The 27268-nt window shown below is 40.1% G+C and overlaps 3 protein-coding genes across 4 annotated transcripts; all 3 read left to right on the top strand.

The window, feature by feature from the left end:
• The first annotated feature begins 560 nt into the window (after nt 1-560).
• Nucleotides 561-25988, top strand: LOC129738516 (myosin regulatory light chain sqh). Of its 2 annotated transcripts, none has more exons than XM_055729734.1 (2): nt 561-700; nt 25133-25988. In XM_055729734.1, the coding sequence occupies exon 2, from the start codon at nt 25161-25163 to the stop codon at nt 25683-25685; it is 525 nt and encodes a 174-aa protein (XP_055585709.1). In that variant the 5' UTR covers nt 561-700; nt 25133-25160; the 3' UTR covers nt 25686-25988. The 2 variants fall into 2 exon arrangements, with proteins under 2 accessions (XP_055585709.1, XP_055585710.1); XM_055729735.1 differs by lacking the exon at nt 561-700 and adding an exon at nt 17976-18134.
• On the top strand, nt 4221-9293 carry LOC129737550 (uncharacterized). Its single transcript, XM_055728713.1, has 4 exons — nt 4221-5114; nt 5511-6694; nt 6809-8077; nt 9191-9293. Exons 1-4 carry the CDS (start codon nt 4221-4223, stop codon nt 9291-9293), a joined length of 3450 nt encoding a protein of 1149 aa, XP_055584688.1.
• Nucleotides 7658-11114, top strand: LOC129737549 (uncharacterized). The gene is made up of 2 exons (XM_055728712.1): nt 7658-8221; nt 8853-11114. The coding sequence occupies exon 2, from the start codon at nt 9294-9296 to the stop codon at nt 11112-11114; it is 1821 nt and encodes a 606-aa protein (XP_055584687.1). The 5' UTR covers nt 7658-8221; nt 8853-9293.
• Nucleotides 25989-27268: the final 1280 nt, after the last annotated feature.

The following is a 27268-nucleotide window of genomic DNA, read 5'->3' as shown; positions in this document are numbered from 1 at the left end:
TATAAAAGTCGTTCAAAACACTTTTATGCTTCAATTAAATGTTGATATGAGTCCCTATAACTGAACAAAATGTTAATCGTTTTGAAGCTTCAACCACAGACTACTTAAACCACACATTCATTTTACAGATATCTGGCTCCGAGAAGTGTTGATTTAAACAACCATTTAGGAAAACATGTATAATATTTCAAAACAATCAAAAACATGTTCCAATGACGGATTACCTTCATAAATCTACGCTATCTCAAGCGATACGTCATCCCTATGAAGAAATAAATACCTGATAATTTTTGATGCATACATTTCATTATACTTTCGAATTGATTTTTTATCGTTTCCCCAATCTACACGAAAAAAACATATTGTTTAAGTATTCAACCAATTTTAAACAAATGACGTTTTTAATGATCACCTAATTTCATAAAAAATTAACTTTATTCAAAATTGTCCAAAAATATGGAATTCAGCAAGAATATCGATCACTTCGATAAATGGGTTAGATTTGTTTCAGTGTGCCGAATACAAACGGTTTAGAAACTTTCATTCACCCAAAACCCAATAAAAACCGATAAGCGTACACAAGTAAGAATTTCCACAAACACAAAGAAAACGCAGCAGCAAAAGTGAAGTGCACAAAATTATAGTTCGTGACTCAGTGCAGTGCATTTAGTGATTTGTTTTAGAAGTTATTTTATTTCCGGTAAGTTTTTCCTTGTACTCCTGATGTTTTTCATTAAAATTCACGTTCGGCTGGACCGATATTGCTGGAATCCATCTCGTTTCTTTCGGATTTCAGTGCTGTGGAAAAGTCATGTTTTCCTATTGGACATTCCAACAAGATGACGTCATGGGGCAGAGCCTCAACCGATTTTTGTGACTTTGTTTTGATTTCCTTGACCGCAAAGGAAATAAAATTTCACGAGTAAGCAATCAAAACTTTCAATGAATTATAGTAATAAAAGTAAAATGTACAGCAGCAGTTGCCTTTTTGGAGAAAAGTGGAAACTGTTCCCCATTTTTTTTTCGACACAATATGGTACCTTCTATATCCATTCTAAAAAAGGCTCCAATGAAACAAGTTTTGGTGTCCGCACCAAAAAAGGGCAGAACGACCTATACCGTCCAGTAGGTCGCCTTTCTTATACATAACGATCTTGATGGACACTGCAATAAGCTTTTTTTTATCGAGGTTCATAGGTTGAGCTGAGCATATAAAGCTTAGTTCTTTTAGAAATGGGACAGTTACGAATGCGTGTATCTCAAAAACCTTTCGTTTGATCTAAAAACTGTCTATGAAGGAAATGAAGGTAATTTTATGACAATTCATGAAAAAGTTGAAAAATAAAATTTATCGTTTTTTTGTAAGAATAAATTCTACTTTATTCTTGGTACCTCCCATCGGCTAGCGCACACTTTTTTCAGTCATGATATTGATCAGTTTTTCAAACTAATACTTCGTCTAATCTGTGTTTAAGGTAGCTACACCCTCTTCCTTCAATTCCGCTACTTTTCGGACCAATACTTCTCTTTTAAAAGAAACTGAGGGCAATTTAGTGGATACAGATGTTTCGAAATTAACAAATTTGATTATTTTTGAGCCACTTTTTGAGTGTTTTTAATGGAATTTCTGCTGGCAAAATCTGGCAATAACGAAGTAAAACCATCATGAGATTAAACTTAAAGTATAATCGATTAGTATAGATCGTAGTTTGCGAAGGGTACATAAAAGTTTACTCTTTTTAGGCTTTTAAAAACAGCGAAAACCGTTTTGAATATTTTTTTTTCTTTCCACAGGAGCAGAATTTTGGCAAATCATAATATTTCATAAAAAATAACCAGCAAATACATACTTTAATATACTCGGGACCTTTCCACGAGCAGACATGGTATAGGACTCAACCGCTGGAATTTGTTTAAAATAGGGTATTTCATAAGTTTTGTCGTTCATCAGAAATTATCTGTCCCATAGCCTCGGAACCGGCTATACAGCTTACGAGCTCTGGAACTAGCAAAAATTTAGTGTTTGAGGTGTGGTTTGAATGACTCATTACCAGGCAACACTTTCAGCTTATCGGAGAAAATTTTTTTTCTAAATTTCAGCGATCTACCCTTAGTTTTTCGCTTTTTGAAAATTAAAAATGCTCGTATGAGACTTGATTCTCTGATGACCCTTAGCCGAAGTTGCCGATCATATGCTTCACTCCAATGCTTGATTTGAACTTTGTGGACATTTTTGACAGTATTTGCATACTTTTCCACCACAGTACATACAGTAATTCTTCGAATAATCAACGGTTTTGTCAGCTATCAATTTATTATGATGGATTTTGAATGAAACTGTGCAAAATTATTTTTTCCTTTTTCTCTTGCATCGTAAATATCTCAAAAACGCCTAATTTTTAAATTTTGAAAAAAATAGGTCGGATAGTACTTTTTACAGGCAACATATTGCTTCCAAAATTTTGAATGTCAGATTACTAGTAAACGAGCTATGAGCAAAAGAAAGTGTCCCATTTCTAAAAGAACTAAGCTTTATGAAGGTAGGCATGTGTTAAAACTTTAGCTTCATCTCTACACTAATTTCCCCATAGCTTATTTAACAATAAACTCTTTTAATGAAACACTTGAATTGTCAAAAGGAAACAAAATATGTAACATTCAAGCACTTATTCCTATGTGCTATTAATGCTCAGATATCGATGTAAGTAAGGCAAACGTTTTCAAAGGTCTATGATTGATGTTTCTCAGAACGTACTTGGTGGAAATTTCGTAATAAAATAATTGACATTGACATTGGGGATGGAGGGAAATATCGTTTTTCAATTTGATCTGAATGATTTAAACATTCGTCTTGTAGTTGTTTCAGTGTTGGGGTCATCATCATGATCTTTGTGGTATTTCCGTAGTTTGACAGTAAAACACTTCTTTACAGTATAATGTATAATCCAAAAATGTTTTTTCACTAAAATGCCTAGTATAATACATTACAATTGATGACCTTGCTGACTTAGTGATCACAAGTAATCACCATAATCAGTAAGTCAATTTGCTCTGTTGTTCTCTACTAGTTAATCCCAAAAACATTACTGGTAAAACTGTACCTGAAGAATTATAGACGAAGATCAATAGCTTTTAGGAAAAGGTATATTTCGAACATGTAATCAATGTCTATCGCAGCTAGTACATCTCTTACTGGGGTGCAGTTTAGGGTGGGTTTCCTCGGGCCCGAAGGGAGTCTATTAAATTTGCTCTAGAGTCCAGGTGAACCTCACATGACCAGACAATATGCTCGATGTCGTGATAATCCTGGTCACAGCCACATAAATTTCTCCCATCGAAATTTATACGATAGAGTATCGCATTCAAGGAATAATGGTTGGACATGGGACGGGAATATATACAAATAAAATCAACCTATTAAATCAAGGGGTAAGCCTTAAACCCCTGGGAACTCGATTCCCTCTTGAAAAAATAAATACTTAAATAAAACCCTCGCGCGACGTACATATATCGTCCCCCTCTTACTAACACTACAAAAGTGAATTGAATACGAGGCACAAAAAACTTTATGAGTTAAATGAGAGCTTTGTAGATTTTGAACAGAAAAACGGTAATGAATGCGTGCTACGTTGGGGGAAGGGGGTCGAAAATGATAAAAAATTATGTTACGCAATATTTGAACGGCCCATTAGAAACTAGCGAAGGACTCTTTCTTCAGCGTTTCCATTTGGCCTAAATCGTTACCCAAGGAGATCGAGGGTTTAGAGCCGGGGGACTGAGATAAAGGGGGAAGATACGTATTGACGTGTGATCATTGGATCACACAAATTGTGCAGCCAATGTGCAGTGGGAATGTTTGATCAAAAAACGGTTCCTATTCCTCATGTGACGATCGTCTTCTTCTTCTTCTTTCTACTTTGGACTGCGCACCGTTTTCCAGGCCAGCCCAAAGGGGGAAGGGCTAGTGGCAAAGACTATATGCCCAACTCAGTCTTAAGAGCCGGAATCTCACGCACCTTTTTCAGTAAACCGTTTATTAGTAGTTCTGGGCGACCATACCGTCTTCGCAGCCTTTCAATAACTTGTGGTACCCCCGCCGGCAGCACCAGTCGACTGCGTACTGACTCAAGCGCTGCACCAGTTAAACATCGTTGCAGACGAAGCATGTTTTCTGCGTCGGAAAAACCACAGGCTTCCGTGGTAAATTCTAAATTATCGACATGACCGGCAGAAACGAAAAGGATGCTCCGCACTTTGAAGAAGAAGAAGAATCGAACTGCGCCACGTGCACTAGACCGGACAGCGAAGAGGATATGGTCCAATGCGACGCCTGCGATGATTGGCATCACTATTCATGTGCTGGGGTGGACCAAACCGTAACCAGCGCGCCATGGATATGCAACAAATGTATGGAAGCCAAAGATGATGATGCCGCTTCAGTACACAGTCAAGCCAGTTCCATCCTTTCTGTAAGCCTAAGTCAAATGATGGATCGACAACAACTTGAAAGAGAAAAGGCCGATTTGGAAGTACAACGTCGTCATTTGAAGGAACAACAGAAGCTGTTGTTTAATGCCGCTGGCGGAATTGGGTTGCAAAATGTTCCATCTCTCGAAGTTCCGAGTCAATCCAATGCAGCTGCTTCCGGTATAGCATCGAGAGGCTTGCTTGGTAGATTCGCCTCTGCCATTTCACCATACGCTAGCTCAACTGAGCAGGTACCTCATCTTTCGGCACCTTCGGCAGATCGGAATCCAACACCACCTACAGCGCGCAGCTTGAGTCATCATCACATAGCACTACGTGAGCTGAAGGCTAGTGTGGAGAGGTGTGAGACCAGTGATAAGCTATCGCCGGAACAACTACTCGAACTTCGGAAACAGCTTGAACACTGCCGTCAGTTGTTTACTGTGAGCAATTCTGATAAAAGCAAGGAACAATCGGATCTGCGGAAACAATCTGGTGCAATTCCGAAGACCACTCGTAACCTACCCACCGTACCGGAGGAGAGTCGCTTATCTAAACAAAACAACGCAATAGGTGAATGCGAGGAGGAAGCTACGTTAAATTCCTGGCGAATTAAGCAGTCGGTAAGCCAGAATGGATTACCGCTGGTAAGTGACACAACGCCTATGGAGACTTCAGGTAAGCGTCATGCCTCATACTATTCTGACCATGAAAATAATATTCATACTTTCCCTGCATTTAATGCAGCAGAATTAGATAACCACTCCACGACCATTATATCCCGAAAGCAGCTGCGAAATTACGCGCGCTCGGAAAATATTTCTCACTTCCGTGAACAGCTGCAAGACATAAACGCACGCACGGCTAGAATGAACGATTTGACTTTACCTTCAAATCAAGTCAATTTAGATTATGTATCGCAGTCGCGAAACCCCTTTGAACGTATACATAACACTCAAGAACAGTCTCAACTCCCTCGTCAATCAAATCAAGTGACAAGCAACTCTGTAAATTCCCCCCATGCTTTCCATCAACCAACACAGCAACAAGTAGTAGCCCGACAGTCCCTGGGAAGAGATCTTCCTCGATTTTCTGGAGACCCCACGGAATGGCCTATCTTCATCTCCAATTACGAATTTACCACGGAAGCCTGTGGTTTTTCCGACGCAGAAAACATGCTTCGTCTGCAACGATGTTTAACTGGTGCAGCGCTTGAGTCAGTACGCAGTCGACTGGTGCTGCCGGCGGGGGTACCACAAGTTATTGAAAGGCTGCGAAGACGGTATGGTCGCCCAGAACTACTAATAAACGGTTTACTGAAAAAGGTGCGTGAGATTCCGGCTCTTAAGACTGATCGGTTGGAAGGACTTATCAGTTTCAGCGACGCAGTGCAAACATTATGTGCTCACATCGAGGCTGCGAGGGAACACACTCACCTCTCCAACCCATCCCTACTACAGGAATTGATTTTGAAGCTTCCTTCGAACCACCAGATGATGTGGGCTAGATATCAACGACAGTTCAGCCACGTGAACCTCCAAACCTTTAACGAATATATGGACATGATTGTTGAGGATGCTTCAAGCATAGTGTCTCTAGAACCGGAAATAACGACGCGCGTTAGTGGACGAGATCGACAAAAACCAAAAGCCTTCATCAACGCGCACGCTGAAGACTGGATAGATGCGCAAGCACCGAAGGAATCCATGAGGGAATACGTTTGCGTTAACTGCGATCAGGTGGGACATCGGATTGCCGAATGTAGAACATTTAAGGCGCTGAGTATCGAGGATCGATGGCGAATAGTAAGGTCAAAAAATCTGTGCCAAAATTGTTTGTACAACCACGGTCGCAGATCGTGCCGGTTACGCCAAAGCTGTAATATTGAGAATTGTCGATATCGCCATCACCGTCTGCTCCACCCTGAGGATGTTCAGTCTACTCCGGTTATCGTTGCCGAAAATCACTTCCATCGAGACCTTAATATCTCATCGTTGTTCAGAATCTTACCAGTAAAACTGTTCGGAGAGCTCGGCTGCGTTGAAACTTTCGCCTTCTTGGATGAAGGATCTGATCTCACCTTGGTGGAGAATGAACTCGCAAGCAATTTGGGAGTGAAAGGCGATCTTCAACCTCTTTGCCTAAAATGGACGGGTGACACATCCCGTCTCGAGACGGAATCTCAGCGAATTTCTCTACAAATATCGGGAGCGAATCCTGACAAGCGGTATACCTTGACAAACGCCCGGACGGTAAATAGTCTAAACCTCCCATGCCAAACATTCCAGTTTTCAGAAGCTTCGAGAAAGTATTCGTATTTAAAAGGCATCCCCATTTCTAGTTATAGCAATGCCAAACCGCGAATTCTCATCGGTATAGATAATTTGAGATTAGCACTTCCGCTCAAAGTAAAAGAAGGTGACAGTAATGGACCGGTTGCTGTAAAGACCAGATTAGGTTGGTGTGTCTACGGACCACGCTTGAACAACACGGAAGAAGCAAACATCTACCATATTAGCAAATGCAATTGTGAAACCGATTTACAAGAATCTGTTAAAAGGTTTCTCGCTGTAGAAGCATCCGGGACGTCCAGCACACATGCTCCGCCATCGGAGGAAGAGCAACGAGCCCTAACCTTACTTGAATCTACAACAAAACGTATAGGTAACCGCTTCGAAACAGGCCTGCTGTTTAAAGATAACTATGTAGAATTCCCTGATAGCTACGCGATGGCGGAAAATAGATTGGTCTGTCTCGAACGACGTATGCAACGCCATCCTGCTCTGAAAGAAAACCTTCATCGACAGATTCGAGAGTATGAATCTAAAGGCTACGCACACAAAGCCAGTATGGCAGAACTAGAATCAGCTGATCCTCGCAAGACTTGGTACCTCCCCATCGGGGCAGTAACTAACCCAAAGAAACCCGGGAAGGTTCGGATTATATGGGACGCCGCTGCCAAATCAGATGGAGTATCTCTAAACAGCGTGCTTCTGAAAGGCCCAGACCAACTGGTAGCTCTTCCCGGAGTTCTATTCCGATTCCGCCAGTATAGAGTGGCAGTAACCTCTGATATACAAGAGATGTTCCACCAAATTCGTATCAGGAAAGAGGATATCCACTCACAACGCTTCTTGTGGCGTTCAGATCCCTCAGAGAAACCCACCATATATTTGATGGATGTTGCTACGTTTGGTAGCACTTGCTCACCGGCCTCCGCTCAATTTGTTAAAAATAGGAACGCTGAAATTCATTCTCAATTGTATCCAGAGGCGGCGCAAGCAATCATTCGTGACCACTACGTAGATGATTATTTGGCAAGTTTTGAATCGGAAGAAGAAGCGTTACGAGTGGCTCGTGATGTACGAACAGTGCATGGTAATGGAGGTTTTAAGCTGCATAACTGGCGATCAAATGATGCGACAGTATTACAAGGTTTGGGAGAAGAAAAAACACAAACAGCGAAACGTCTTGAACTCTCGGAAGGAGGGCAAACGGAACGAGTCCTTGGTATGCTATGGAATCCTTCGGATGATCTGCTATGCTTCTCTACTCAAATGAGCGAGGAGGTGCACAATTTGATTGTAACGACTACTCGACCAACAAAAAGGCAAGTCTTCCGATGCGTTATGACGTTATTTGACCCCTTGGGTTTACTGTCTCCTTTCATAATCCACGGTAAGGTCCTCATACAAGATTTATGGCGAGAAGGTACAGGTTGGGACGAACAAATAAGCGAAGATGTGTACAAAAGGTTTTTAACGACTCAATTTTTCTTTTAATAGCTGTATTACTTTGATTTTGAACGTAGAACGGTTGTTGATGGTTTTTATTTCATTAGGCAAGGCATTGTACTTAGTTGGACCAATAAATGATATTCTTTTTTGACCTAAGGATGTCACGGATCGGCTTCGTTGTAAAAAATCTGACTGGCGAGTGTTATGAGTACGCAATCCCGTTGTAAAATGGATGTTTTGATTACTGAAACTTGTGTGTAAATTGTCGTAGACATATATTACAGTTTGTAAATCGCAAAGATCTTTTAATGGAAGAATGTTATGGGCTCTTAAGGTGTAGAGCTGTTGGGTAGGAAAGAGCAACGGTAGTCTATAAATATTTTTTAAGCATCTATTCTGGAGAGTTTGAAGTTTTTGTAAATTTGACAAGGAAGCTCTTCCCCATATCATAATAAGATAGTTAATATGAGAGTGAATAAACGCAAAGTAAAATTTCAATAAAACATGTTGAGGCACAAAATTTCTCAATTTCCATAGGATACCACAAAGAGGAGAAACTTTTTTCTCTAGATATTCTGTGTGACGACTCCAACAAAGAGTTTCATCTAGGTAGATTCCTAGGGTGCAATGGGTAGGGGTGATTCCAAGGTGGCAAAGGTGGATCAAAATGTTAAAATTTATTGCAGAAATAAGAATTCCCCGATGTTATTTTCAGCGAGCGTCACGAGAAACCTATATGAATACGCAAATGCACGTTTTCGTCGACGCTAGCGAAATCGCCTATTCCTGTGCGGTTTACCTTAGGGCACAAGGTAAAGAAGGGTCATCTCAATGCTGTCTTGTAGCGGCGAAGTCAAAAGTAGCTCCATTGAAACCTTGGTCTATACCTAGAATGGAACTACAAGGATGCGTTCTAGGAGTTCGTTGGGCGAAGTTTGTGCGAGACAATCACGACCTTCCTATCTTAAAGACGGTCTATTGGACAGATTCAAGAACCGCTCTGGCATGGATCAGGGCAGACCCTCGGAACTACCGGCAGTTTGTCTCATTCAGAGTTGGGGAGATCCTAAAACATTCTTCTACCAGTGAATGGCGATGGGTTCCTCAAAATCCAACCCAGCAGACGAAGCAACGAAATGGGGGAGCGGCCCATACTTCAATTCAGAAAGCATATGGTTCAATGGTCCAGAATTCCTCTCGTTCTCTGAGTCGCGGTGGCCACAACCTACAGAACCCGTCACTCCAACATCAGAGGAAATTCGAAATTCAATTCTTCACCACCGTGTTGTAGAACCCGTGTTAGATTTCAACCGTTTCGCCACATGGGGTCGACTAAATAGAGTTACAGCCTACGTACTGCGATATCTGCAAAACCGCTTCAAAGGAGCGAAACTTACTGGACCTCTCCAACAGGAAGAACTCAAAATGGCTACAGAAGTAATCCTAAGACATGTTCAAGAAGATTCGTTTGCGGAAGAAACAAGTGCACTTAAAAATACGGTACACAACAAATCTGGTCGAAGGGCTATAGAGAAACGCAGTACCATTTACCAATTGATGCCATTCATAGATGAAAAGGGTTTGCTGAGAGAACGGGGTCGTATTGACGCAGTTAAGAACGTACCGTACGACACCCGACACCCAATTATCCTCCCAAAAAACCATCCTGTTACTGATCTGTTAATCCTAGATTACCATGAAGTTTATCGTCATAGAAACAGTGAAACCGTCGTGAACGAACTACGCCAACTTTACAGCATCCCAAAACTACGTGCACTGGTAAAGAAAGTCAGCAAAAACTGCCAGATCTGTAGAATCCGCTTAGCGCGGCCGAGAATCCCTGTAATGGCTCCGCTACCTCCAGCCCGTCTTGCTCACCACGAACGAGCGTTCACATACACGGGGTTAGACTACTTCGGACCGCTCTTGGTGAAACTAGGAAGAGCCCGAGTCAAAAGATGGATTGCTCTGTTCACATGCCTGACCGTTCGAGCAGTTCACCTTGAGGTCGCCTATACACTATCAACAGAATCCTGTATTTCGTGCGTTCGTCGCTTTGTGGGTCGTCGTGGATCTCCGATTGAGTTCTTTACGGATAATGGGACCAACTTTCAAGGAGCTGATCGTGTTCTACGGGGTCAAATTAGTCAGGGACTGTCAGCTACTTTCACCAATGCGAACACGAAATGGAGCTTCAATCCACCAGGGGCGCCACATATGGGGGGCGCATGGGAGCGACTAGTACAGTCAGTTAAAATAGCTATGGCCGATGCCTACACCGAGGGGAAACTGGATGACGAGGGGTTGCAGACATTGGTCGTGGAGTCAGAAAGTATGATAAATAAGAGGCCTCTGACCTACCTACCACTTGAATCTGACGAAGCAGAGGCACTGACCCCTAACCATTTCTTGCTACTAAGTTCGAATGGAAACAAATCTCCTAGACAAAACCATCAAAATTCGTCTGCCGTAAGCCACGAATCTTATCGTAATATTCTCGGAAATTCGTGGTCTGAAATCCAAACCAAACTCAACGTATTTTGGCATAGATGGTTGGTCGAATATTTACCAGTTATAAGGAGGCAACCAAAGTGGTTCGACGAAACAAAGCCTATAGAAGCGGGTGACCTGGTCATGGTAGCTGAGACAGCAAAGAGTGGAAAATGGGAGAGAGGGCGTATCCTAGAGGTACTACGGAATCCGGATGGACGATCAAGGAGGGCTGTGGTTCAAATTGGAGCAAATCGCTTCATACGTCCAGTATCCCGAATGGCCGTGCTGGATGTGGTTAATCGTGAAGCTGCGGATAAATCCAACCTACACCAGGGGGAGGGTGTTATTTCTAGCCAGCTGGCCACCCGGTCAGCAACGATCGACAAGTGTCAAAATCGAGAAAGTTGCCCCACTTAGGCCGTCTCTGTGTGTGCGACAAGTTGTCGAAAAGCCCACGCGCTTAAAATTCCTTTTCCATTCCAAGTAAATTTAATATTACTACAGTTTTCCCAAAAGGGTGTGCAAATTCTTTCTAAGTGCTTTAAGCAAAAGTAAGTTCTACATTTATCCTAAAAAGTAAGTTTATTAAAGTAAATCCCTATCAATAGGCCGCCTGGAGAAATCCTGTTGAACCTGAAAAGAGAGGTTATGAAAATCGTTAAAGCCTGAAAAGAAATAAAAAAGGGTAATATTGTATAATTATAATTTAAAATGAATACTAAATGAAATTTGATATAGGTCACAAGTGTCTGGAGTCAGTAAACTGAAATCAGTGGTCAAACTAAAGCGGGAAAAGCGTTGAAAAAAGAGCTATAAGGGAAACTGATAAGTAAGGTTATCTATTAAAATATCAGGCTTTAGCTAATAACATAAATTTCATTATAGTTTCGAAGCTGCTCTCAATAAATTGTTTTTGCTATCGAAACGGTCTCCTTACTTCACGCTACCTAGCTGCAACAATTGCCTTAACTGTACTCAATTCTGGAAAATTATCATTTGTTATGCAAAAAACACGAGGAATAGAATGGTCTACACCGCTTTCTGATAAAATGACTCTAAACGCCTCATTTTGTCGATTTCCCCAAAAGTAGAATTCCGATTGTAGCAATCTGCCTTCCAACAAAAAAGTCTTATAAAACATATTTAAAATAAATCGAATAGTGTACTCCAATTTTTGTTTTACCACAAGTTGCTCATTTGGCCTTTTTTCCCCTAAACTTAAGAAATGAACAAAAAATGCAGTCGAACAAAGTGTAATCCAACAATTTTTCATCATGCATGATAATTTTTGGTAGATTTATTCATCCTCAAGCTGATAGTTTCGTTTTTTGAACTAAACGACTTAATAGCCCCAATGTCCCAACGACAAGAAAATCAAAAAAAACACAGTGCCGTAGGAAAGTGGGAACCGAACACACAACACCATTTTTGTATCGTCTTGCCAATCCGACATCTTAACCAGTGTACTACTTGAGCTTCATGTAGGATGACAAATATATAGGCTTTCTGCCACCGATCAATCATCAAAAACGCAAGGCTTCCTGGCGTTTGACCTTCTTTCAAGGTAGTCCTTTGTCTTGTGAAGGAAACGGGAAAGTGAACGGATTCCCATTAACACTAAACATACCGACACTTTTCATATACTTACCTATTTTTACCGCCGGGGGTTAAATGACCCCTAGCACAATATTCGGCTACAATAATTTATTTCAGAGTTGTTCAAAGTCTAAGAAAAAAAATCCGAAAAAAATACTTCGGGAAAAAAGCTGTAAGTCAGTTATTACGTGCTCGAAAAATAAATCATTTAGTGCTTGAGAAAGCTGAAGTTAGAAGCTATGAGTTGCAAATATGGATTTTTTTTATTTCTCTAGATCATGGTCACAAAAAAATGTGAAAAAGTGGTTTTAAAACCCGTACTTTTTCATGAATCAACCGCCAAAGCTGTTCCAGTCACAGTAGAGAAATGTTATAACATATCTAGATTTTTGAAATACGAAACACAAAATTCATGATGACTTTTTAAAAGTAGCTATTTTTGAAATTCTTATAAATCTTGGTTTTTTGAGACAATTCCTACACTTAAATTCAGTTTTGCACTGGATTTTGAGTATGTTAACATAAGATTTAGGCAATAAAACTATATGCACAAGAAAGGATATTTCATACCTATTCTAGTGATAAAATAGCATTGGCAGTGTGACGCTTGAAAAAAATATGATGCGTTAACATACTCAAAATCCAGTGCAAAGTCGAATTTAGTTTCTAGAATTTAGTCTCAGAAAATGCAGATTGATAAAAAGATCGTAAAACGGCTACCATTGAATAGTCGTCAAAAAATCTGTGTTTCGTGCTTTATAAATCGAAAGATGCCAAAATGTTACAAATTACGTCAACTTTCTAATTTACTTTTCATTTTTTTTTATTGATTTTATTTAACAGCTTTGGCGGTTGATTCAAGAAAAAGTACGGTTTAAAACCACTTTTTTACAGTTGTACCTAGTCCTCAGCGTGAGGAGGCGGCCTCTTAGTTCTGATTTATGTTTCTGAGACGGCCCCGTTTTTCTAGGTCCACTCAAAGATCTAGGAAGGCCCCGTGTTTCTAGGATTACCCAAAGCTAAGGGAGATCCTCGTAAGAACATCTCGTAATTATGATCCATGTTTCTAGGCCGGACTTTTGAACATTTCTAACGGACCGCGAAGTGACTCAGATGCCAACTATCCATACCGCCAAATAGACTTATTCACAAATTGGGAGACCGCGTAGTGTTACAAACCGCTGAAAGGCAAACCGACAAAAAGACCGTATGCCAAATGAGAACCCGCCAAACAGGTGTAGAAATGTCATACCGCCAAAACGAATACCGCGGAATGGTTTAAATACCGGGAGCTGGAGTACAATCCTTTTTTATATTTTTTGTGGCCATGATCTAAAGAAATTGAAAAATATATATTTCCATATGTGCAACATATAACTTCTAACTTAAACGCCTTTACACCCAAAAACAATAGAACAAATCAGGAAAGAAGGCGTTTAAAGTTATTTTATCAAAAATAGGTGTAAACCATTCGATGCGTCGTGTTTTTTTAACATAAAGAATGATTATTTTTTCAAGTGAGACGTTTTTGTCTTAATTGGGGACTTTTTTTGGCTAAAAAATCCCCACTAATAATTGAAATTGTGGTAATTTGTAGCAATTTGTGCGGGAAATCAGAAGATTTGAGTTAAAATGAGGGAAACCATTGCTCAGGAAGAGAGAAAAAATGCGCGGCATGTTGCATATGTGCAACATATAGCTTCTAACTTCAGCTTTCTCAAATGATTTTTTTTCCGAGCACTTTATAACTGACTTACAGCCTTTTTTCGGTAGACTTTGAATAACCTTGAAATAAATATTTGTAGCTGAATATTGCCGGTTGAGAAACAAGAGAGTTTTGGCGGAATAGGTGAAAGGGGTCATTTGGCCTCCGGCGGTATAAATAGGTATACCACATACGTTTTTCGAAATCTACAAACTTAAAGAAATATGTTATTGAAAATACACGTGCATTTTAAAAATAAAAATAGTCATGAAGAAAAATTTGCGAAAAAACAATTATAATAGGAGTTATTGTCATTTGAAGTTCAAAAATGTCATTTGACCCTCTCCGGTACAAATAGTGTTAAGAATTTGCCTCAGTGTATGTTTTGGGTCAATAATTTGATGGAGGGGGCCCTCCAGTACTCATTTTCGCATCGAAAGTATTGAGTTTAGTATTGATTATAAAAACAGTGACAAAACAGTTTTCATAAACCAGTGGGGTAAGACCTGCACCTAAAATTGATAATTAATTTTCTCAACATAAACTGAATCGTGTTACATAAAAAAAACCGCTCAATGAAAGATATTATTATTCTGTACAATGCAGTTAAGTATGGCATTTATCAGTTTACCGGTTCTGGAGATTTTACCGAAACAAGTTCCAAAATATGGAATCAAGAAACTAGAAATTATGTATACCTAACACCCGACACATAAAATCACACTTAAATTCAGTGATGTTAAATGTTTTAGGAAGCCGTCCACATTCCTCGTGGACAGTTTAGTGGGAGGGAGTTGGTCCAGGTAGAGGGGAAATAGTGTTACATGTCCAGGGTTTGAACAATTGTTTTTTTTTTTTTGAATTTTTATGAATGCTTGTCCATTGAACAGGAAGGTTCTTAATTGCCAATATCTTGAATACATGGAATTACTATTGTATTAAGATATGAACACATGGCAGGGCCAGTTTTCTTACTTGATTTATTACTTAGGGGGTACCCTTCATGTGACACCTCTACTCACATTTTAACTAACAAAGACATCGAGCCCATGACTGCACCCACAGGTAGATCAATTCTGGAAATTTTTTGAATTAGTCGTGTCTGTTATTTTATAACAGATAGGAGAATTTATGTTTCAAGACTGTAATGTCAATGACACCAATCATTGCCCGAACGATCATCATTCGTTATTGCAAATAAGCTTCAACTCGTGATCTTTTATTTATTTTTATTTACATAGTATTCCGTCTCACGACAGAACTTGACGAACATAATTCCTAAAATTCACTCGGTCCTTGGCAACCGTTCTCCAATTGCTCGGACATCCCACGTTCGCCAGATCACGCTCCACTTGGTCTAACCACCTCGCTCGTTGCGCCCGCTCGTCTTGTTCCTACCGGATTCGTAGCGAACACCTGTTTTGCAGGACAGTCGTTCGGCATTCTCGCAACATGTCCCGCCCAGCGTATCCGGCCAGCTTTCACCACCTTCTGGATACTGGGTTCGCCGTAGAGTCGCGCGAGCTCGTGGTTCATCCTTCGCCTCCACACTCCGTTCTCCTGTACGCCGCCAAAGATGGTTCTTAACACTCGTCGCTAGAATACTCCGAGTGTACGCAGGTCCTCCTCGAGCAATATCCATGTCTCGTGCCCGTAGAGAACAACCGGTCTAATGAGCGTCATATACAGGTTACACTTCGTGCGAGGGCTAAGTCTTCTCGACCGCAGTTGCTTGTGGAGTCCATAGTAGGCACGACTTCCGCTGATAATTCGCCTCCGGATCTCATGGCTGGTGTCATTGTCTGCGGTCACCAGTGAGCCGAGATAGACAAAGTCTTCGACAATCTCCAGCTCGTCGCCGTCGATCGTGACCTTGTTATTACTGGACAAGCGGGTTAGGTCGGTCTCGGATCCGCAGGCCAGCATGTACTTCGTCTTGGACGTATTAATCATCAACCTAATCCTCCCTGTTTCGCGTTTCAGTTTGCGGTAGATGTCTTCCACCGCCGCAGATGATCTGCCGACTATATCAATGTCATCGGCAAAGCAGATAAGTTGACTGGATTTGTTGAAAATCGTGCCCCGCATTTCGCCCACCGCTCGTCGAATAGCACCTTCTGGCGCCACGTTAAACATCATGCAGGATAGACCATCACCTTATCGAAGCCCCCTGCGCGATTCGAATGAACTCGACAATTTACCCGAAATCCGCACACAGCACTGCGTTCCATCCATCGTCGCCTTGATCGGTCTGATCAGCTTCCCGGAAAAGCCGTTCTCGTCCATGATTTTCCATAGCTCGTTACGGTCGATCGTGTCGTATGCGGCTTTGAAGCCGATGATGCGTAGGGACTTGGTGTTCACGGCATTTTTGAAGTAATTGCCGTAATGTGGATATCTGGTCCGTCGTTGATCATCCCTCCATGAAGCCGGCCTGATGACTTCCCACGAATCTGTTTGCTTGTGGCGTTAGGCGGCGGAGTAGGATTCGGGACAGCACTTTGTAGGCGGCATTGAGGACAGTGATTGCTCGGAAGTTCTCACAGCCCGATTTGTCACCCTAATTGTAGATCGGGCATATTACCCCCTCCTTCCACTCCTCCGGTAGCTGTTCTTTGTCCCAGATCCGGACTATCAACCGGTGTAGGCAATCGGCCAACTTGTCCGGGCCCATTTTGATGAGTTCAGCTGCGATGCCATCCTTCCCAGCCGACTTGTTTCTATTCAGCTGGCGAATGGCTTCCTTAACTTCACTCATCGTTGGGAGTGGCTCCTCTACGTCGGTGGCTACGCCGGCGATGTACCTTCCCCCACCGTCTTGATCTCCTGCATGTGCGCCGTTCAGGTGTTCACCGAAGTGCTGCTTCCACCTTTTGATCACCTCACGATTGTCCGTCAGGATGCCCCCGTCCTTATCCCGGCACATTTCGGCTTGCGGCACATAGCATTTGCGGGATGAGTTGAGTTTCTGATAGAACTTTCGTGTTTCTTAGGAACGATGCCGCTGCTCCAGCTCCTCGAGCTCCTCCTCCTCCAGGCGGCGCTTTTTCTCCTGGAAATTCGGACTCGCTGCCTCTTCCGCTGTCGGTGATTTTCAGCATTTCGACGGGTGCCTCTTTGCACTACTGCCGCCCGCGCGGCATTCTCTTCGTCCATCACCCTCCTACACTCCTTGTCGAACCGATCGTTCCGTCGAGTTCGCTCCACATAACCGAAGACGTTCTCCGCAGCACTGTTGATGGCTGTCTTGATGGTATCCCAACAGTCCTCGAGAGGGGCTTCATCAAGCTCGCCCTCTGCCGGCAGCGCTGCTTCGACCGATTGCGCGTAGTCTGCCGCGACCTCAGGTTGCTTCAGTCGTGCGATATTTAACCGAGGCGGGTGCCGGTTTCGTGTGTTGTTCACTACGGAGAGTTTTGGGCGCATCTTAAGCATCACCAGATAGTGGTCTGACTCTATGTTGGCGCCTCGACAGGATCTGACGTCGATGATGTCCGAGAAGTGCCGGCTGCCAATCAAAACGTGGTCGATCTGTGATGGCGTTTGGTACGGTGATCTCCAGGTGTACTTGTGTGGGAGGCGGTGCTGGAAAAAGGTACTACGTACGGCCATTTTTTTGGAGGCGGCGAAATCAATAAGTCTGAGGCCGTTTTCGTTGGTCAGCTGGTGCGCACTGAACCTTCCAATTGTCGGTTTGAATTCCTCCTCCTGGCCGACCTGAGCATCAAACCGCGATCTATTCTTATTTGATTGAATCTATAATTTTAATGAATGACAAAGAAAGACACCCTAAAGCGGTTTATCGAAAAAAAAACAAAACCATACTTTTTTCGCGAAAAGAAAAAAGTTTACGATAAATTCACCCGAATTAAACTTGTCCAATGATCATCGCGACTGGAAGTACTGTATGCCATATGTGCCTCCATGAAAATCGCCACAGCAGCCCCAAGAATCGAAACCTGCACACACCGGTTTCAGTCTTTCTTCGCGCATTACCGAGACAACATCTCTCGATAATTACTATCGGTGTAGTTCTGATTGTTATTGACATTTGATTAGTATACGTATTTTTTTGATAATTGTTGCTGATTTTAGTGAAGTTGTTTAATTGGACTATCTAGTTGTTTAACCATAAGGTAAGCACATTTGTTAACAGAAAACCGAAAGTGAACCAGTCAGCAAGCAAGCAACTGTTAAAAATCTACCCATATATGGTATTGCTCACGTCCGACCGACTCATTCGCCGTGCCAGCGATCGCTCTGTTGCAATTGTATAAGAAGCGCGACCTCGAAGATCGTCTTACTTGTCGCTTGTTTTTTTTTTTTTGCTCGTTGAGCTGGACGGTGGTGCAACAGACAATCTGTTGAATGAAAGCTAATTTCGGTGACTCTTGCTTGTTGCAATATCGACAAGGATATTCCACAAAGTTGATGAATCCTTAAAGAAAAGCGTTGTTCCGTCCTGCGAAGAAAACGACCTAATACTCCAAAACAGTAGACTGACTGAAGCTTGAATAAATCATCACATAGTAATGTTCGCCTTATTTTGTCTCAATGACATACGATGCGCTAAGCACATGTGTCGTCCTACTGTTTGATGTGTCGCTGGCTGATGTGTGTGTACGACGAATGATAATCAACCACGATTACTCAGGTAACATTAACTTAGCTTGTCATGGTTGTGCTGTTGTATGTAAACTTTTTTCCGTTAATGAATATTTCTGTCAAATTCAGCTCCTCCAACGTATGATTTGCTTCAGACGGTGTAATTTTAATTTAAAGTTTAACAAATATAAAGGATGTTAACACATAAAGGACCGTGAAAAAATCTTAGCCGAAACACACCGAAATTTAAAATTCTAAATCTTAAAACACGCTGGACCAAATTTTACAAATTTAGCATCTTCGAGTTACCGAAAGTATTGAGTTCAGGAAGGATATAGTTTCATTATTAAATTTACAGGGTCCGGCAATTGAAGTGATACATTGAAATAAACATATAATTGATCAAAACAACAATTTTTTATTTCAAATTCTTTCAATTTCTCTTGGAAACAAATTACTTTTTCAAAATTCACTGGTAAAGTTCGACTTGTTCGCCCTTGAGTCAAACTCGCCGCAGACGTTCGAGAAACGCATCGTATGAGACCCGCAGGTGTTCTTGTGGTATTCTATCCCAGGCTGCCACGAGATGTCGCCTCAGGACCTCCACACCTTCATGTTTCTTAGAGCAGACTTCGGCCTTCAACATACTCCAAACAGTGAAGTCCATAGGGTTCAGGTCTGGCGAACTCGCCGGCCACTCGGAGTTCGATATGAACCCTGAAAAATGTTGCGCAATCCAAAGTTGGGTTTTCTTCGCTTTGTGAATCGGCTCCGAGTCCTGTCGGAAAACCCAATCCCTGAAACCAAAATGTCGACGTGCTCACGGTTCGACGACATTCTGTAGAACTAGTTCCCGTTATGTATTTTGGCTGATCTTCACTCCTTCATGAACAAAAACCAGCAGAGCCATCACCGGCCATCACGGGTGATTCCGGCCCAAACCATCACCGATGCTGGTTTCTGACGCCGGGTGGCCGTCAGCAAGTCCGCATGGCTTCGTGATCTGTCTGGCTACCAAACTCTGTCGTTCTGCTTATTCATGAACTGCTGTACGATGAAGAGTTTCTGGTCGGTAAACAGGATATTCTTCAACCTTCCTTCCGCGGCCCTCTTCAGCAGCGCCTTCGCTCTTTTTAACCGTTCTTGTTTCTGCTTCACCGTAAGGTCTTGAATCTTTTGGATCTTGTAGGGCTTAGTCTGAAGTTTATTTTTCAGGATCCGACGGAGACGGATACGGACACACTTATATCGGACAGCTCACGAACTGTGCCCTTTTGCCGTTTGCCATGTAGGAACAAGGCAACCACAGCGCTACGTTTCTGTTCGAGATCCATTTTTCCGGATAACACCTGATTACAAAAGTAACACTTACACCCAATGATAGCTAAGACTTCATGTAAACAAAGCGACGAGGGGTCGTTCAATACTGTTTCGTGTGCAACGAAATAATTACTGTTGAAGTAATGTAGCAGTTCAATTGCCGGAATCTGTATTAAGTTATGCTTTTAAGAGAAGCATATTCGTATTTGGTCCGCAATGTGTTATAACAGCCGTGGCCTTATAGGCCTTATAGGCAGTTTATAACTGCCGTGAACCGTGGCTTGTGAATTAAAAAAGTCGGAAATTTAAGTACCGTAAGCTGGGGCTACTTTGATCAAGTTTTGTTTTCGTCCATAAATTTTTTTAATTAAATTACAATAAAACTAGAAATTTTAAAATTAAACAGTGGAAAATTGTTTCCGGAGTGGTTCGTACTTTGTTTCGGCATGCTGAATCCTGGTTGGGGGAGTACAGAAGGAATTTTAAAGTCTGCTGCTCCGGACTAGAGGAAAAGTTTTCTGACGAAATCTTCCAAGACTTATTTGGTGAGATCAAACCTTTTCTATTATATTAAACGTTATTACATTAATACACATTTTCTTTAGATTAGTGTAGCTATTTTCAAATTATGCTGTAGATATTTAAGTAATCCATATGAAGCGATTGGTAGGGAACTCCACGCTTTATCCCTCCCCTTGCTCCAGAATCTTTTGCGGTATTTACCACATGGTTGGCCTGGCCGTAGTTATCTCTGCAATGCATGTATTTATAATAACTTAAATTAGCAAAAAAGGAAAACTTTCAATTTTTTAAACAAGAATAAAAAAAAGTATAGTAAAGTTGCTCCGTTGTCTTCGGTTTAACAGTCGTCCCAGAAATTTTTAACCGTTAGATTTTCTGGAGTGTCAATTTGACACTCCTGACTAAAATCGACACATCTTTTTTTTTCCTAAACCGATTTTTACCAAATTTAGCCACAACAATCGGTATAAATTTTCTATTCTGATGAATATAAATTTATTTTAGAAATCTATATACTAAAAATCCAGGGCAATGTTGAATTTAAGTGATAGAAAATCTGGGTAATTGCAAATTGACAAAAAGTAAAAAAAAACAGCTCCCTTTGAAATTTTGTAAAAATTTCTGTGTTTCGTATTTGACAATCTGAAGATGCAAAAATGTGCTAAATTGCGTAAACTTTCCAATCCCTTTTTCAAAATTTATTTGGAGTGACTTTAACAATTTTGACGATTCATTGATTAAAATGAGATTTTGAAACCAAGTAGTGCATTTTGTGTGGTCATTATCTTAAAAAATTCAAAAAAATTATCCTTCTGTGCAACGTATAGCTTCTAACTTTGGTTTTCTTGGGCACTAAGTGGCAGTAAGTCCTTTTTCCGAAGCATGTTTTTTCGGATTTCATTTCTTAGACTTTGAATAACGGAAAACTAAAGTGTTGTAGCTGAATATTGTCTAAGAAACTTTCAAAACTATAAAATTTGTAAAAATCGGTTGAAAATCAAGAGAAATGTAGCGAGCGGTGTCAAATTGACACTCATGGTCTGACTAGAAAAAGTTTTTGATTGGGCGTTTGGGTGCATCCATTAAAAAGTAATGAGGCAAAATTAAATATTTCAATTATTCATTGAGGGTTTGTTTTTTTAATTGGATACACCCGAATTAAGTTGCCTGCCGCCAAACTTACAATAGTGGCATATTTACACTCAAGAGCGGATTAGGGCTAAGAGTACGTTTTATGTAATTTTTGTTTGATAGGGTTGTTTGAATGTTTTTTTCGCTTCACAATAATTAACTATTAGTGTAACAAACAATCAATTTAGCTGTTTTGCTACACCTGGCGTTTTCCGGTCATTCGGTAAAAAAATTTAGTTGTTCGATAAAAAATACTTGGTGTGTTCGGTAAATGTTGCGGCATTTCAATAATAATTACCGAACACGTTACAATTAAAGTCATTTGATTATAACAAAATCAAACTGATTAACTTTTGCCGCATGTTGAAATTTGGAAATCGTTTTCGACGTTTCGTTCCGGACATTTTTGCTACTGTCATAGGTATTCAAGTTCTCTGTATCTCATTTTGAATATGCATTCTCAGTAAAATATATAGGTTCATAAAAAAGGAAATATCAGATTTGTTTTTTTTTTTCAAAAGTCAGGGAAATCTTAAGCTTATCAGGAAACGTTTCAAATTATCAAGCGAATCCTGCACAATAAACGAAAATTACCGAGTTCGGTAATTTTTTTACCGAATTCCTAACATGTGTAAATCGTTAAACTGTTCAGTAATTTTTTCGGTAAAAATAAACGAACATCGGTAAATGAAGAATCGATTTACCGATGTTCGTTTATTTTTTACCGAAAAAATTACCGAACAGTTTAACGATTTACACATGTTAGGATTTCGGTAAAAAAATTACCGAACTCGGTTATTTTCGTTTACTGTGTGCATATTAGACTAGTTCACTTTTCGGCTTTTTTCGCTGATCACAACGCCACTTACAGGGTTTGATCCTCATTCATTTTCAAGAACTCTGGCCGAATTTGAGCTCATTTGAGTAAGTTTCCAGCGTGCGCTAGAAGTTTTATTGAAAAAAGTCAATTTTTCTGGAAAATTTTCGTAGATCTAGAACACATCTGTTGTTAATATAAAATGATAATTTTATAGTGCTCGGTGATTGGTATGACAACCATTCGTATGGACCTGTTTTAGATAATTGACTAAATCAATCCGAAAAAAATTAAAAATTCATAAACTACCAACTTTTACCGAAAATTTACTTACAAGTTGAGAGCTTAAAATCAGTAGTAAATAGAAAAAAAGTATTTTCGATATAAACTTTTCATAAAAAGATAGCCTTATTTATAACCTTTAATTTGATGTAAGGTACACCGGGGTAAGTGTGGACGGTTTTTCATATAGTTCAACTTTGAAAAATCATTAAAAAATCAGCAAAGGAGCAATTTTGATAAAATTACATTCAATGTGATGCAGAACATGTTGTTTACAAACGCTGAAGAGATGAGCTTGATAAAAGCAAAGTGTGAAAAGTTATCACGTAAATTGTTAAGGACTGCTGGTGTCTTCACTTACCCCGCTTTATGGGGTAAGTGTGGACGGTAGATTTTCCTTTTGATTTCTCAGGAAATTTTCAAGAAATTTGTGTTTTCTCGGTTCGATACGTTACGATTCGAGCAATAATCGTCCAAAATTTTGAAAAAAAATATAATACTATTAGTGAGGCATCTTTCAATTTTTCTTGTATGTAATTTATGTTGCAACACACGAGATCCGATTTTATCGAAAAAATGTACTTATTTTAGAACAACCCAACTTTTCATGATCCGAATGCTAAATATAGCTAAATTGTATTGGATGAAGGACAGAAAATTGAAAAAATATGTAAATATCAAGCTTGTATTAAGCCGTCCACACTTACCCCAGGTAGGGTTTGGAGACAAAATTTTAGGTTTTTGTGTATATACTCTTTTTTCTTCAGTTTAAATCGCCGTTTCTTTTCCTAACTGGTTGTTTCGAGAGTTTTTCGTCAAGAGCCAGCTAGTTTACAAGAAATTTGCAATTAAAAAAGATGCACATCACCTCGACATCGTAGTTGAAAATAGAAAATTCGCAAAAAGCCGCTGTAAACATCCGTTATTGTCGGAATCGTATCTTTTTCACAGTTATTGGATAGATTACAAGTAAATTGAACATTCTGCATTAAAAGTTTGAAAAAATAGTGCACAGAATTGTTTTAATAGCCATCGTCCACACTTACCCCGCGTCCACACTTACCCCGGTGTACCTTAGAACACTTAATTATCGCAACAGCACAAGCAAAGATATTCAAACATTCCCATCACATTCTTTGAATCATAATGTTGTCTCCATTCAAGTTTTAGCATCATGCAACCTGCAAAACGTGGCATCAAGAGGACTTGCTTACAACTTGATCAAAGCGCGCGCTTTTTTTAACTCCTGGCCCCGTCATGGGGTACTTGATTGAATAAAATATCCTTTCTTGTGCACAAGTTGGTGTGGAGCAAACTTGAATGAAAAATATTTTATCAAATAAAATTTGTTGCATAGATATTTGATAACTTTGCTAGCACTCTTGCGATCATTAAGTGTTATACATCAAATTAAAGGTTATAAATAAGGCTATCTGTTTATGAAAAGTTTATATCGAAAATATTTTTTTTCTATTTACTACTGATTTTAAGCTCTCAACTTGTAAGTAAATTTTCTGTAAAAGTTGGTAGTTTATGAATTTTTAAATTTTTTCGGTTTGATTTAGTCAATTATCTAAAACAGGTCCTCACAGATGCTTGTCATACCAATCATCATGCACTATAGAACCATCATTTTATTTTAACAACAGCTTGCTAGAACACATCTACGAAAATTTTCCAGAAAAATTGACTTTTTTCAATAAAACTCCTAGCGCACGCCGGAAACTTACTCAAATGAGCTCAAATTTGGCCAGAGTACTTGAAAATGAATGAGGATCAAACCCTGTAAGTGGCGTTGCGATCAGCGAAAAAAGCCGAAAAGTGAACTAGTCTAGTGCATATGCAATAATTTAGGCATCCCTGCATGCGTATGTTGATCACTGACGGCACGAGCAATCTCTGGAGCAACATTTAGCTCTGTGAGGACTTCAATGAATCTATTCCACCACTGAAATAGGAATGAAGGGTTGCCAACATTTTTTTTTTTTTCAAAAATTAGGGAATGGTGAAAAAAATCTGGATACGTCAAAGTAACGGAAATTTAACTCAAAGTGATGACCTCGAAAAATCAGGCAAATCCTGAAAAATCAGGCACATTGGCATCTCTGTAGGGATGGGATGAATCATCCAATAGAATGAAAATTCCTGAAAAAAAAACACTGCATGAATCATTCTAAAGGATAAAATTTCCAAACAGCAACGAAAAAAACCCCAAGGGTTTAAGGGATGAATCATCCTAAAGGATGAAAATCCTGGAAAAAAAAAACCCCAAAAAACACTGTAAATTAGAATTATGACATTGAACATATTCGAATTTGTCTAATTTATATTTTTTCCATTGTCAATTCAGACTACTGGAAGTTCTTCATGATTTAATTGTTTAACACCTACGTTTAATGTACCAGAAAAAAATAAGTTTTTTTTTTAATTTATTGTTCCCTTTCTTTCTTTTCCCAGTTAACGTTTGCACCACAAACCATCGAGAATGTCTTCCCGAAAAACTGCCGGCCGCCGTGGCACAACCAAGAAGCGCGCCCAACGTGCCACTTCGAACGTTTTCGCCATGTTCGATCAGGCACAGATCGCCGAGTTCAAGGAAGCGTTCAACATGATTGATCAAAATCGGGACGGTTTCATCGAGAAGGAAGACTTGCACGATATGCTGGCATCGCTCGGCAAAAACCCAACCGAAGACTATCTGGAGGGCATGATGAACGAAGCCCCGGGACCGATCAACTTCACCATGTTCCTCACGCTGTTCGGCGAACGGCTTCAAGGAACCGATCCTGAAGACGTCATCAAGAACGCTTTCGGTTGTTTCGACGAAGAGAATACGGGCATGATCAACGAAGAAAGGCTGCGGGAGCTGCTCACAACAATGGGCGATCGCTTCACCGATGAAGATGTAGACGAAATGTTCCGCGAAGCACCCATCAAGAACACTATGTTCGATTATATCGAATTTACAAGAATCTTGAAGCACGGAGCCAAGGACAAGGATGAACAGTAATTTGGCCTTTTCTTTATATTTTATGTTTTCTTGTTTATATGTTTAGATAGTACCTACCCCATTCCCGTAGTTATGCCGCATATTTGGCTCATATTATTTCTACTATCTTATAACTGTCTTATTGGTTCGAACCCGCTGTCAGTATTTCATCAGAACTGCATTTTCTACTCTTGAGTACCCTCTTAAGCATTAATTATTGGGAACACAGTACTTTATCGAAAACTATCATTCGCAAACTCGTTTATCACTTATCGTGAAATCAAGTGTTTTAAAAAATATATTTAGAATCTATGATGAAGCCAATTTCGAAAAGAAAATTATTACATCCGAACGATCCTTTATTTACTTATATACATTTTCTAGAATAAATTCCTTGTGGTAAGTGTTTTTCAACAATAACAAAAGACGAAATTTCTGGTAACTTTGCCTTCCCACAAATCAACAGGTTCGGCGAAACACAATCGGCACCAGAAGTGACAGCAGGACCCACAGCTTCTGGAAATGGCTCGAAGGTTACCATCACCGTTACGAAGACCGTATCGTGGAGTTAGATCAATTTTCATCAGTGATTCCACTACATAGTTTGACTCGATTTTCCAAAAGAAATTTGAAATTCACTTTTAAGAAGAATTTTGACCGATTAAAAACATTTAATGTGTCTAATTTTCCCTAGAATATGATCTAGCTTAACCAATCATAACAACAACTCAAGCAACCAAAAGTCCCATTAAACAGGTACAAAAACGCTGACTCAGCCCCATCATTGATATGAAGTACGTTCTACGCATCTCAAAATTTAAGTTCTTATTGATACTTTCAAGTTCCAAAACAAATCTTAATGATCTTCTATTCAGCTTCCAGCGGCCTTTTAATTCAGCTTCCAAAAAATTGAAAAATGAGCAAAAAATCTCTCTTTCTTAACTGTACCCCCTTAGCATTGGTTCATATCACCTTCTCTTGATTATTTACTATGTTCTGTACATGGTGCCGCCATGATGCCACGCGCCGGATTCTAAACTCGACACATTGCTCAATTGCTTCTTTCCTACATATATCGCATCAGAATAGTAACTCAATTATCAAATTACTTGTTGAAAAAAAACTTGCCCGGCTTGGGGATCGAAGAACGACCTGCCTGGTGAGAATCGAACACGCTACCACAAGACCACGCCTACATGTTGTTCTAACTGAAACTAAAACTCAAAGTGGTGATTTGATTTTGAATGCACCTCAATGCACTTTTTGTGACTTACCAAATCCCGTTTTGAGTACGTTTGTGCCCTTTATGTGACTTAAGTCCCTTACAACGTACGTATAAATCACTTTTGCAATTTTCAAGTTCATTAATGAGTACATATGGGAATTGGGCAAAACAAGTCACATACAACGTACATATTAATCACTTTTGCAACTTTAAAGTTAATTTATGAGTACATAAAGTTCACCAAAGGGAATTGGGCAGCCAATATGTTACTTTCAATGCCTTCATTCAAGTAAATATGTGATTTTTGGTTGCTTGGGAAGTATTCCAAAACTAAACTAATAATCATATTGCACAGAGTTCGAGCCGTCTTGCCAAGCCA

This window comes from Uranotaenia lowii, chromosome 1 (genome assembly GCF_029784155.1).
Source record: "Uranotaenia lowii strain MFRU-FL chromosome 1, ASM2978415v1, whole genome shotgun sequence".
Taxonomy (NCBI): domain Eukaryota; kingdom Metazoa; phylum Arthropoda; class Insecta; order Diptera; family Culicidae; genus Uranotaenia; species Uranotaenia lowii.
Note: the sequence above shows the minus strand (reverse complement) of the source record. Positions and strands in the feature narration are given on the sequence as shown.